This window comes from Tachysurus fulvidraco, chromosome 8 (genome assembly GCF_022655615.1).
Source record: "Tachysurus fulvidraco isolate hzauxx_2018 chromosome 8, HZAU_PFXX_2.0, whole genome shotgun sequence".
Taxonomy (NCBI): domain Eukaryota; kingdom Metazoa; phylum Chordata; class Actinopteri; order Siluriformes; family Bagridae; genus Tachysurus; species Tachysurus fulvidraco.
This window is the reverse complement of record NC_062525.1, coordinates 11655662-11667999: the sequence shown is the minus strand read 5'-3', so window position 1 is coordinate 11667999 and position 12338 is coordinate 11655662. Positions and strand designations below refer to the sequence as shown.

Here is a 12338-nt window from a genome sequence, read left to right as displayed (position 1 = left end):
TGTTTTCCACAGTGCAGAAAACAGAAATCCATATACCCGTGTTTACCTTATTTATCTGTTCATGGGTAATGAAAAATGTTTTGTTTTAAAGAAAAAGGATCTACAGCTTTTACGCGCAATTGAACTTGATGAGCCCACCAGTTGTAGTTCTAGGGGTAGACACAAGAGGGCAGCACTTCCTCGTTATTACACCTGGAACGAACGTTCGTAAGCGTGAACACTGGCGCTAGGAGGAAAATCCCCTGTCTATAGACTATATATTACTACATGGGCTAGTTTCCGGAAGGAGGGGTAGGATTTCGCACTAGTCTTGTGCAACAGACATGACTGCTTTGGTGTAAAATATACCCCAGACTTCTGGGGTATTATGCCTTTGGCCTTGCTGTTAGCCGCAGAACGTGTGAAAGGTGTGGGCATATATCCTAGAGCTACTGAACACACTGGGCATATAGCCTAGAGCTACTGAACACACTGGGCATATAGCCTAGCGCTACTGAACACACTGGGCATATATCCTAGCGCTACTGAACACACTGGGCATATAGCCTAGAGCTACTGAACACACTGGGCATATATCCTAGCGCTACTGAACACACTGGGCATATATCCTAGCGCTACTGAACACACTGGGCATATAGCCTAGAGCTACTGAACACACTGGGCATATATCCTAGCGCTACTGAACACACTGGGCATATAGCCTAGAGCTACTGAACACACTGGGCATATATCCTAGCGCTACTGAACACACTGGGCATATAGCCTAGAGCTACTGAACACACTGGGCATATATCCTAGCGCTACTGAACACACTGGGCATATATCCTAGCGCTACTGAACACACTGGGCATATATCCTAGCGCTACTGAACACACTGGGCATATATCCTAGCGCTACTGAACACACTGGGCATATAGCCTAGAGCTACTGAACACACTGGGCATATATCCTAGCGCTACTGAACACACTGGGCATATAGCCTAGAGCTACTGAACACACTGGGCATATATCCTAGCGCTACTGAACACACTGGGCATATATCCTAGCGCTACTGAACACATTGGGCATATAGCCTAGAGCTACTGAACGCACTGGCGCCTTTCTGAAATTCCCGACAATTACCCAAACTGCAGTCAGTGCGCTCTCTCTCTCTCTCTCTCTCTCTCTCTCTCTCTCTCTCTCTCTCTCTCTCTCTCTCTCTCTCTCTCTTACACACACATTCTCTCTCTCTGTCTGTCTCTTTCTCTTACACACACATTCTCTCTCTCTCTCTTTTTCTCTTACACACACATTCTCTCTCTCTCTTTTTCTCTTACACACACATTCTCTCTCTCTCTCTCTCTCTCTCTCTCTCTCTCTCTCTCTCTCTCTCTCTCTCTCTCTCTCTCTCTCTCTATACCCCTTATGAGACTGGATCGATGGCCCTCTATCTGCAGCCAAAGGGCACTCGGTCTTAATAGCGTCTCTCTGTCTGTCTCTCTGGCTTTTCACCAGTTGTTGTACCTGTAAACACGATGAGCTATCAGCACAGAGCATGATCACATCATCAAAGCAGCATGCCAGAGTTTTAGTATTGACCAGTGTGTGGCTTACAAGGTTTTCTTAATAGTAGGTTTGATTAAAGTGTTTGTGTTTCAGGCGCCGCTTTATGGACATTAAGTCTCCGTGCCTGAGGCTATTTCAAGTTGTTCTCGTTATTTTCCCCACAAAACCCTATTTTCCACAAGGAGCTCTCCTACAACTGGTGTTGACTAGATTTACAACATGTCCATATGATAGTATAATAATCCAGATCTGGACATCCGACTGTTCTCATTATTCACGTTTTCATTTTGTATTTTTACAGGTAAATTATATTATGCATTTGTATGTGTCCAAAACCTGTATTAGTTTCATAACCACTTCTCTTATCTCTAGAGGTTCAGAGTTGCTGGTGAGATTTTCACTTTGCCTTCAAACAGTGTCCTGTCCTAAATGATAAACATATGAACAGACCGGAGGGGCCACGGTGAGATATCGATCAGTGCTCTCTCTCTCTCTCTCTCTCTCTCTCTCTCTCTCTCTCTCTCTCTCTCTCTCTCTCTCTCACACACACACACACACACACACACACACACACTTTGTCTCTCTCTCTTATATACACACAGTCTTTCTCTCTCTCTCTCTCTCTCTCTCTCTCTCTCTCTCTCTCACACACACGCACACAAACTCTCTCTCTCTCTCTCTCGCTCTCTCTCTCTCTCTCTCTCTCTCTCTCTGTGTGTGTGTGTGTGTGTGTGTGTGTGTGTGTGTGTGTTGTATGGGATCGACTCGGCCCTAATTGAGTGTCACTGTCTGTCTGTGTCTGCTCTCTGGCGCCATGGGCCTCTTTGGATTGCTAATTTATCTAACCGCTCAACTCGAGTCTCTCGCTTTTCTCTATAGGCGACCTTCCGAGACTTCTGTAGTCAGGAACACACGTATTACTTCAAACGGTCATCTTTTTAACAGCAATGCTGATTCTAACCTTTTATACAATACATCCATTTAATTAAGACTTATTCATTTAACTTGTTAATCACAAACCAGTAGCCTAAGACATAGAACACAAGATTATTCTTATACCCATTCAATATGTCATTATTTTAATATTTCAATATTAATATTATAATTGTAATAATCGCATTTGAGTGTTTTCTTATTAAATCAACCATTTTCGCTCTTTTATATTTAATAGTTTCTTTCCTTATTTCTTAATTGCAGCTTTAATCGGGTTCATTGTGTGACCGCCGCGTGAACCAATACGAACGCCAATCGTACAGCGCATGCAAATAAACCAACACCTCTAGCCAATCGGTGATCTTAGAGGGCGTGTCCTTGTGAGGTTCCCAAAGCCGTGTGCTGATAACTTGTTGTCTTGTGAGTGCGCGGTTCAGTCGGCCGTGTGGTCGTGTGTCCTGTTCAGAAGCTGCTTCAGCTGGATTACACCTCAATGCATTGATTTTTTTTCGCCTACTCCGTGTTTCGGAAGCTTTCTTTCGCCTTGTGACTGTGTATGTTCTGCAGAGGGACAGTTTCTGTGCGGTAGATTAGTACATCCCAGACTGAGACTCTGCGCTCTTGGCACTGGAGATCTTTTGCGCATGATGTGACCGAAGGAACTGCGGGAATGCACTTAATCATCTCTGTGATAATCCACATGTAAGCAAGTATTTACATGTAACCAAGTGTTAAACACACACAGATCGGACAGATCGGAGTTTGTCTCTGTTTCTGGCTTAAAGGACTGTAAACTGGTCGTAAATGGATCGCCATTCCAGTTTTGTTTCACTTTGGCTTCAGCTGGAACTCTGTGCCATGGCTATGCTCCTAACTAAAGGTAAAGCAAAACTGACCAATCTTTATTTTTATGTATTTCATCTTTTCAAACAGCAGAGTTTGACCTATAGCAAGACTGTGGGCCCAAAACAGAGCCCTGCTCAGTGCGCACTGGAACTGAGCCCTTATTTTTGTTTATAATCAGAAATGTTTTCATCTACATTACTGTAAATCTGAAACTATGGCGGTTAGACTGCAATTAACATATTAATTGTAGTCACAAAGTTATAAAAAGTTTTTTTTTTAGTTTAAAACTGGTCATCAAAAAACAATTTTCTAAGATGGAAGAACTTTGCTGCAAACATTCTTATACTCTGAATGATTCCTTGAAGAATCATTTCAATTTGAATTTAAATTTTATTCAAAGGCACCATCAAGTTACTTTGAATAGACTGTTTATAATACTTGTGCCTATATGTTTAGTGCACAGCCTGTATGACTCTAGTGCTGTGTGTTGTGTGTCAGCAGTTTACACTAACAAGAGTGATGAACTGTAACGTGAGTCCTAAAGGTCTGCAGACACCCATACAAAACCTGTGTTTGTTTGTGTTTGTGTGTCTGTGTGTGCTTTGGTATACACACACACTGGCAGTTAGTTCTCACACAGTTTAAAATCAATTTTAATCTTAAAATTTAATTCATGCGCAGAAATGTGTGTTTGTCAATGGTTTCTGCCATTTCTAGTTTTGACTAGTTTGAACTTTGTCAGTAACTTCTTAAGAACATAATAGGCCTTACATTTAAGATGCAAGACTGACTTCACAGCTCTGTTTTTACAAATTTTCATAAACTGTCTGTGGTTGACACGCCATTTAAATTGCTATTTTACACAGTGGACATAAGAGTATTAATATCCATGACTGTGTTAATAATATTGGATATTGGTTTTAATTTTCTCAAGTTTTTAACCAACTTTGTTTCTACACAGATGCCTCTGCAATGCAACATGAATTTTACTTTTCCCATTTAAAGAGTTTTTTTAAAGTGCAATTTTAATACACTGATTCTCTTTAAATGAAACCATGGCTTTTAAAGCATTAATAGTACACATTAATGTTGTTGTTATTATTAAGCACGAAACATTTAGGTAAATGCTTTTAAGAACATTAAAGTCAAGCAGTTTTTATTGCAGATTATTCGTGACTTGTGACTTGTATTAATTTTGACTTGGCACTTATTTATACGCATTTTGTTTTACAGGAGAGATCAGGTGCTACTGTGATGCTCCACAGTGTGTTGCCACTGGATACATGTGTAAGTCGGAGCTCAACGCCTGTTTTACCAAAGCTTTGGACCCGTTTAACACAAACTCCCCATTAACACATGGATGTCTAGACCCACTGTTAAACTCTGTGGATGTGTGCAATCAGAAGAACTCAGATGTTTCAAGTGGAGGTCCATCTCCTATTTCTCCTATTGAATGCTGTCACGATGATATGTGCAACTATCGGGGTTTACCCAGTATTGTTCACACACGAAGTGACCCCACAGGTGAGAACTAACATATATTTATATATATATATATATATATATATATATATATGTATATATGTATGAGTTATAATACATTAAATAGATTTCCAAAATATTAAGTATGCTCAGTTGATTTTCCTTGAGCACCAGATGTAAGTAGCTTGAGTTTTAAAGGCTCTTTTGTTGTTTTGTTTTTTCTCAGATGATTTAATGGCCTAAATGATTAGTAGGCAGTAGATAGTTTACCTTTGAGCACTATTCCACAGATAACAAGGCATGTGTATTATGTAATACCTCACTGTGCAGGAATGTGTTTCAGAGAGAACATGTTACAGACAAACAGCTACACACAGCACTTGTTACACACAGAAAACATGTACATGAAGCGAAAACTTATGAAAGAAACTCATCTCTGCTTTTTCAGATCGTTATCAGTCGGCCGGCTCAAACCAGAACCTGATCACACGAGTTCAAGAGTTAGCCTCGGCGAAGGAGGTGTGGTTCCGAGCAGCTGTGATCGCTGTGCCCATCGCCGGAGGCCTGATCCTGGTGCTTCTTATTATGTTGGCACTTCGCATGCTGCGCAGTGAGAACAAGCGGCTCCGGGTCCAGAGACAGCAGATGCTCTCGCGCCTGCACTACAGCTTCCATGGGCATAACCACACCAAGAAGGGCCACATGGCAAAGCTGGACCTGGAGTGCATGGTGCCTGTGACTGGACATGAAAACTGTTGTGCAGGATGCGATAAACTTCGGCAGGCCGAACTGAGCACACAAGGGGGCGAACGCTTTCTCTCCCTTGTCCACTGGGGCATGTACACAGGCCACGGCAAACTTGAGTTCGTATGACTAGTGACTACTTCACCAGGCTTATGTGCTGGGATTGAACTTGCTCGCTGGTCCCTGGGCACCAGAGCGCGAACGTTCACTGTGTTTGAACTGTGTAGCATTTTGTTGCTGTGCTATTAATATTATTGTTATTATTATTATTATTATTTTCCATTTGCATTGTGATTTTATTGTTATCCTTTGTAAATGGAGAGAGAAATGAAAAGGCCACAGATGCCTTGTCTGATGATTTTTCCTTCATGGAGCACTTTACTTGAATTAACGCTTGAAAGGGCGGGGTTGTTGAAATAAGCCTTTCAAGCCCTGTCCTGTGGATCCTTGACTGACACTGAAGACTGAAGGATTCATCTTATTTGCACATTTGTATAAAATGGAGATGAAAATACTTTTTGCATTTTGGAAGATAAAAAACTGACACCAGGGTATAAATATGAACTTTTTTTTTTTTTTAAATTCAGTCAAGTTCCATAAATAAAGGACTGTGTTGACTGTAAATGTTTCAACATGTCTGGCTGTGATTTTATTCTTATTTTTTTCTAACAAGACTATGTGTATTAATGTGTTTTACAGATTCTTGTTTTATCTGAAGTGTAGCTTTAGCAGATGCAGGGAAGTTAACACAGTGTCCTTGTTTAAAACTAAGGCTTTCCAATGCACTGCATCATTTCTGAAACCCCTCCAGAGGGGACACATTACATTACATCTCTCGCTCTTACACTCATCCTCTGGGGATTAATGCTGCCATCTGAGAGAGTATTTATTTAGCATGTGAGGGAATGTCAGGAAGCTGTAAGCGCCGGGCCCTCAGCTTGCACTCTGCAGGCACAGTAACTCTCCTGTATTCATTCAGCTTGGAGATTTCACCTCGCTACAAACCTGCTCCAAGAACTTTGCCATTTTCAGAGTAAGTCAATATAATGGTGTCCTGGTAACTGTACTCACACACTGATCTGCAAACCACAGTGCTCAGCTTGACCTAAGGCTCACATTCCACTGTGAATTAGTTTGCTATGGAGATGGTGTAATAAAGAGCTCAGAATATTCACAGACAAAAGTGAAGACATTAGAAAAAAAAAATCTTTTCAGCTCTGATGTGTGTAATGGATTATGACACGGCACAGAAAAAACATTAGATTCAATTCTTATGAATCGATTTGAATCTTTAATATGCTAACATTATGTTGGTGTGTTAGTCATAGATTGTCGAGTGGGGCACGGTAACACGTGCCAGGGGTTGGTATGCATGCTGCGTAAATCTTCAACAGACATGAATAGAGAATTATCTGATGCCTATGTTTGTTTTTTGTTTTTTTTATTAAACCTACATTTTTTACCTTTAAAAAGTAAAGAAATTATGAAGCATTATTTCAAATAAATAAAAATAAAAAAATATTTAAGGTGCTTGACAAACATTTTAAGGGATAGTAGCATGTCTAAAAGACTCAGTTAAAGAGATTTATTCCATAATATATTCAAAATGTAGAATTGTGTATTTGGTTTGAATGTAGTGAGATATTGTTTTCATTGTTTAGTCATGGTTTAATTCTAGTAATAGTTTAATGACATAGACTTCTAAATAGTTATGTTGAAATCAATGCCCTTCTGGAACCCACAGAAAAGTAAAACCTGAAAACAACTAAATGTTTTTATTTGTGGCACCATGTGCAATTTATTTACATGATTTGTTGTTTTTGACTGTAAAAAGTAGGGTAACTAAACTAAATCTAATGCTCCCTTCTTTGGGCTGTCAGTAATAGTTAAGTTCCGATGCCTAGCCACTTCCTGGAAGATTCTGGATGCTGATTTACCAGACTGAAATTAAGTTCAATCCCCACTATGGTTAATCTGCCCGGCACCTCTGTTCTAAGTGCTCGGCCATCTCAGGTGATCTTTCTGCGAACCCCTGGAAGACGCCATTAGCAAGCCATCCACTTAACAGCCGCTAGCATTAGTGAGGATAGCTTCCCTCAGGACTATTAGTGCTCACCTAATGATAACAAAAGCCTGAGAGTTTAGACAAGCTAATGCTCCAACTGTGTTGTGAACTCAACCAAGCTTGGGCCACCATCTGCTTCATCAGCTAAAGTGTGTTTAAAAAATACACACAAACCCTTCAAGTGATTTGACTCGTGTATCTTGATCATTAATTAATTTCAACTGTTATTCACTATGTAAATTTTTTTTCTGTATTTGCTTACTCTTCTATGCAGTTTATGATTTATTATTAGTGTTGATAGAAATTGTTTATTTTATAGAATATGTTGTTGTTGAATATAGGCACCATAAAGACTGGACGACTTCTTTATATGTTGTTAAAAAAATTAGTGTATAAAATATATTTCCATCGCATATGATCCATCTCAGTTCACTTCAGTTACAGGATGATTGTAGTGTGAGTTAGCATGTTAAGACATGGAAGGCAATTAAATCTCTGCCAATCACATAAACCTTGGGGTAAGTGTTGTGCTTGTGAACTTTTGAAAAGTCTTAAGCACAAGTGTTGCTCATAGTGCTTTAATCGTTTATTTGATGATGGTATGTGTCTTTACATGCTCGGCCGTGTAACATCCTTCTATTGTTCTGAAACGCGTAAAGCTTCATTAAATTCAATAACTTAATTAGACACAAACATGTCCGGAGTTGGTGTCTCTCTAGATGTTCTGTGTGTTGTAAAGAGACAGCAGCTCGTGTACTATTTGCATTGCTCATTTACCATGCCACTGGCCCACCAGACTGCCTGCATTGAGATGTAAATTTGACAGAGGCACCGACTGAGTGTGCCACAAAAGCTCAATTTGTTTTGATGTGACTTCAAACTGCTCTCGTTGTCATTCAGCGATCTAGTTTTATTGTACCGGAGTCTATGCTTCCTTGCTTCTCACTGCAGAGATCAGCAGCTCTGTGCTTTAGATAAATACATACAGTTTATTATAAATTGTGCTTTGTATTAAGTGCTGGACATTATTTGAGTAATAATACTACAATACTATATTCTTCATACTAATAGAGATTATAATAATAATTGCGCTCTTACTTGTAAACTTTCTTTTTTTCTGCCTAAATTTTTTTTAGTCATTTAGTCATTGCAAATTACAAAAGTATCTTCCAGACTGTGACTACATGCTACGATCAAATGAGCTCAGTTTAGCATTCACTCTTTTCATTTTAGCAGTTAATCACATTCATTAATGAAGAAAAAACATTTCAAGTGTCCTGATGACCATAACCTTCTAATGCTACACAATTTTGTTATGGCAGTAGCTGTCAGTGTGTGATTGAATATGGATAAGCCAGTGGACTATCCAACATTATCTGTATACATGTATCAAAGTTAGATTTTTTCTTTGCTAATGGAAGGTTGGACTGGTATCATTTCCAGTCCATTTTAAGTCAAAATGTTTGATAATTTTTTGTTTCCCATACACACTTTTAAATCATTAATGATCAAAATAGAAAAAAATGTTGGACGTTGAGACCATTAGCCATTTAAATCAAACAAGCATGCATGTGAAGATGTGAAGATAGCCTTAGCTTTCAATGTTAATTTTAAAAAATGCAGATGTCTCAAATGATTATTTATTAGTTTTGCTAATGTAATAAACCTAGGCATTCCCAACAAACAAACACCATCCATCAGTCCACAACAGCTATTTATGTGTAATGCTGGGAGTAAAACTCTGAAGGACCTCGCCTTGGAAACTCAAGTGATGGCCTTCTGACAAGTGTCCATTTAATAGCTTGAATATGTAAATATTTGCTTGAGAGGAAGGGACAAGCAGAGCTCCATGCTTTGAAGACAGCAAAACACTAACCGGAAACATGTCCTCATGGTCCTCTGCTCTCCAAACATTTAACCCAATGTCAGGCTAACATTTAGATATAAATCTACTCCAACAGAGAAATGATAATGCTCACAATGTTTAAAAGACGGTCCATACTTCTTAAACCCTGAATGTCAACCTCTTTACATTGGCATTTTATTTTTTGTTTTGTTTTGTCTGAGCAGCTGAGTGCTCTAACATGGGGAGGGAAAGGTCATCCTGGAGCATGGATGTGGCCAACTCTTTCTGGAGTGGCAGTATTTCTGTTCTTTTAACGCTAATCAGAACTAACTTGTATGTTCAGAGATTGTGGGTTTTACACTCAGCCAACCATAGTGGTTGTATGTTATGTTGTATCTTTCCAGCATACTCTCACCAAGTAAAGACCCTCTAATCTGTAGACACAGTGTATCTACAAGCACTTAAAAGCCTTCTCTGCATGGTAGGCAGTATGATCCTTCCCTGAGGAACCCATCCATAGATGGCAGAACAATGTTGGGCTCTTAAGAGCAAGGCTTCAGCCACTGACCCCTAGTTGCTAAAACCCACTCCACTCTGCAGCTCTAATGGACACAGGTTTATCTAAACCACCAAACAAGGCCAGGCCTGACCAGGAGCCTCTAGCACATGTGATTGAGTGTGACTGATCTATTGAAGTGTGTACGGAAGTGCAGATACAGGAGTCAAAGTTACACAGAGGGTTAAAATGCCTCTGTCTGGTTCTTGTTGTAAGCTACTGGAGTGATGGATCGATAAACATGCATGTTCAAGAAGGTATTTTCTCTCGGGTTGAAGCCAGATGACCTTTAGGTGCCAAAATAAATCAATCAAATTGACCTTGACATTTTTAACCAACATTAGCTACAATCTATAAACGTTTTTATCTGTTGGAGATACAACATTATTAATGAGTGTGTAACATATTCCTAAACGTGAATGTGAACTTCAGCAGGAATTTACTGCTGCCCCTGCCAATAAACCTTTTATCCTGAAATGGCAGTCTTACATTATTCCAGCTATAGTGACATTTTTGGTGGACTTTAGCTGAAAGTTGAACTTTAATCTGGTCACCATTGAGAAGTAAATCCCCAGTGCTGGAACCAAAATAGCTTGAGCATTCTGATGACTCAAACGTCTACACAGATTTGGAGCCTGTTCCTGTTAATCTGATTTAAAATTTCCATCGTATTCCATAATGAATATTCTTTGAAGAGTTAAAGTAAAACAAACCACCAACACAACGGTGTAGCTAAAGAAAGAGACAGAGGAAAAAGGGATGGAAAACTATAAAAGATTGCGTGCATACTGCTTGAGACTAATACTGGATTTCACAGAAGCAGATTTGGCTCACAGCCCGAGAAGCTTCTTATCTTTTTTTTCTTTGCTCCTTTTTAAACTGTGACACACACCCTGGCTTGGCAGCCGTAGCCCCAGGCCTCCTGCTGTGATATAATGTATGTGTATTGTGAGCGCAGAGCCCCTGGATTACAGTATTGAAAGGAGAGAAGCCTGTGTCTCTCCCCACTACACAGCTTGAAAAAAAAAACCCAGCTCCATTTCTGCTTAGTTGAACCTTCTTGTTGAACCTGTGCAGATCTGGGATCAGTTTTTCACACAACAGCTGTATAGTTACACTGTGGGTTAGTTGTGAATAGGCTGGAAATGTTCTGACGATTCATTTTCTTAGAACGGTGGACGGAAATATCATTCTTCAAAAAGCTATAATGAGACATCCAAGGGCCTTACAAGGTTATTGGAACAATGCTTTAGTAAAATGGCACATTTTTATTGCCCTGTGTTAAAAATGAGCTGTCTTTCTTGTAGCTAAATGTTGAAAGTTTCAGTCACTTTGCAGACATTCATCCAACGAAACCTTGTAGTGAAGTAGCAACTGCTGGTTATATTCAGAAATGCTCAGGTAAAGGGCACTTAGTTAATTTTGCCTTGAAGCCAGTATCTTATCACGTTTCTCTCTACTGGGACCGAGGCTGTGTACCGCAGGTTGTAAACGCTCTTTCAGGAGAGCTTATGATTGCTGATGAATGCCAAAGGCCACACCTCTCTCAGTAATTATGTGCAGGGTGGAGTAGAGCCTAAGTACAATGGGGTGGCCATGAAGAAAAATGTTTTCACATCATTATCTTGGGAAAGACACTGAAGTCATTCACTTTAACTACTTTCTGTACTTTTGTGCCCGATTCTGCATGATCAGGCTGGTTCTCACACAAAACAGTGTCTTATTTATTCACTTCTGTGTCGTTTTATAGAATAGCAAAAGAGCACACAAACTGCTTAGAAGTACAGCAATAACTCCCACACAGCTAGTCTATATGATTACCTTTTGAAACAGAAGTTAGTTTTGTGGAAAAACTGGCTAATTGAAATGTTACATCACACACAGGAGGATCCTCCCACTAATAAACTCAAATGATGTCGTAAAACCAACTGACGAAGTGAATTTATCTGTTTGTTCGCTGTACAGACTGTCACCACATGGAGGTATAATTTGCTGTTGGGTGAATGAATAATGACAGTTGCTTTTTGCTGTTACAAACCAAGTGTCTAAATGCACAGTAATTAATCTCCTCGGTTGGTTTGTGGTGCTTACCTCGTGAACATTAAAGTACAAGAATTATTTGGAGCCAGTGTCAGCTTTAAGACGACAGCAACAGATGCACTAGGATAAAAAAATGAATAACAGAGACAAATGTTGTAGGACATAATGTAGGCCAGAAGACATGTGAGCTATTCTTACAATTTTTGATGACAAAAAAGGTTAAAAAAAAGTCCTTGTATTGTATAAAGTATTCTTTGCTTTATTTAATAAGCTCATGTGGA

The 12338-nt window shown here is 39.5% G+C and overlaps 1 protein-coding gene across 1 annotated transcript; it reads left to right on the top strand.

The window, feature by feature from the left end:
• Positions 1 to 2872: 2872 nt before the first annotated feature.
• Positions 2873 to 6182, top strand: bambia (BMP and activin membrane-bound inhibitor (Xenopus laevis) homolog a). Its single transcript, XM_027177459.2, has 3 exons — positions 2873 to 3358; positions 4558 to 4848; positions 5255 to 6182. Exons 1-3 carry the CDS (start codon positions 3283 to 3285, stop codon positions 5677 to 5679), a joined length of 792 nt encoding a protein of 263 aa, XP_027033260.1. The 5' UTR covers positions 2873 to 3282; the 3' UTR covers positions 5680 to 6182.
• The last annotated feature ends 6156 nt before the right edge of the window (positions 6183 to 12338 follow it).

Coding starts and splice junctions, on each gene's coding strand:
- bambia (XM_027177459.2), top strand. CDS start 3,283: ATGGATCGCCATTCCAGTTTTGTTTCACTTTGGCTTCAGCTGGAACTC. Junction 3,359..4,557: donor GGCTATGCTCCTAACTAAAG/GTAAAGCAAAAC, acceptor TTTGTTTTACAG/GAGAGATCAGGTGCTACTGT. Junction 4,849..5,254: donor CACACGAAGTGACCCCACAG/GTGAGAACTAAC, acceptor CTGCTTTTTCAG/ATCGTTATCAGTCGGCCGGC.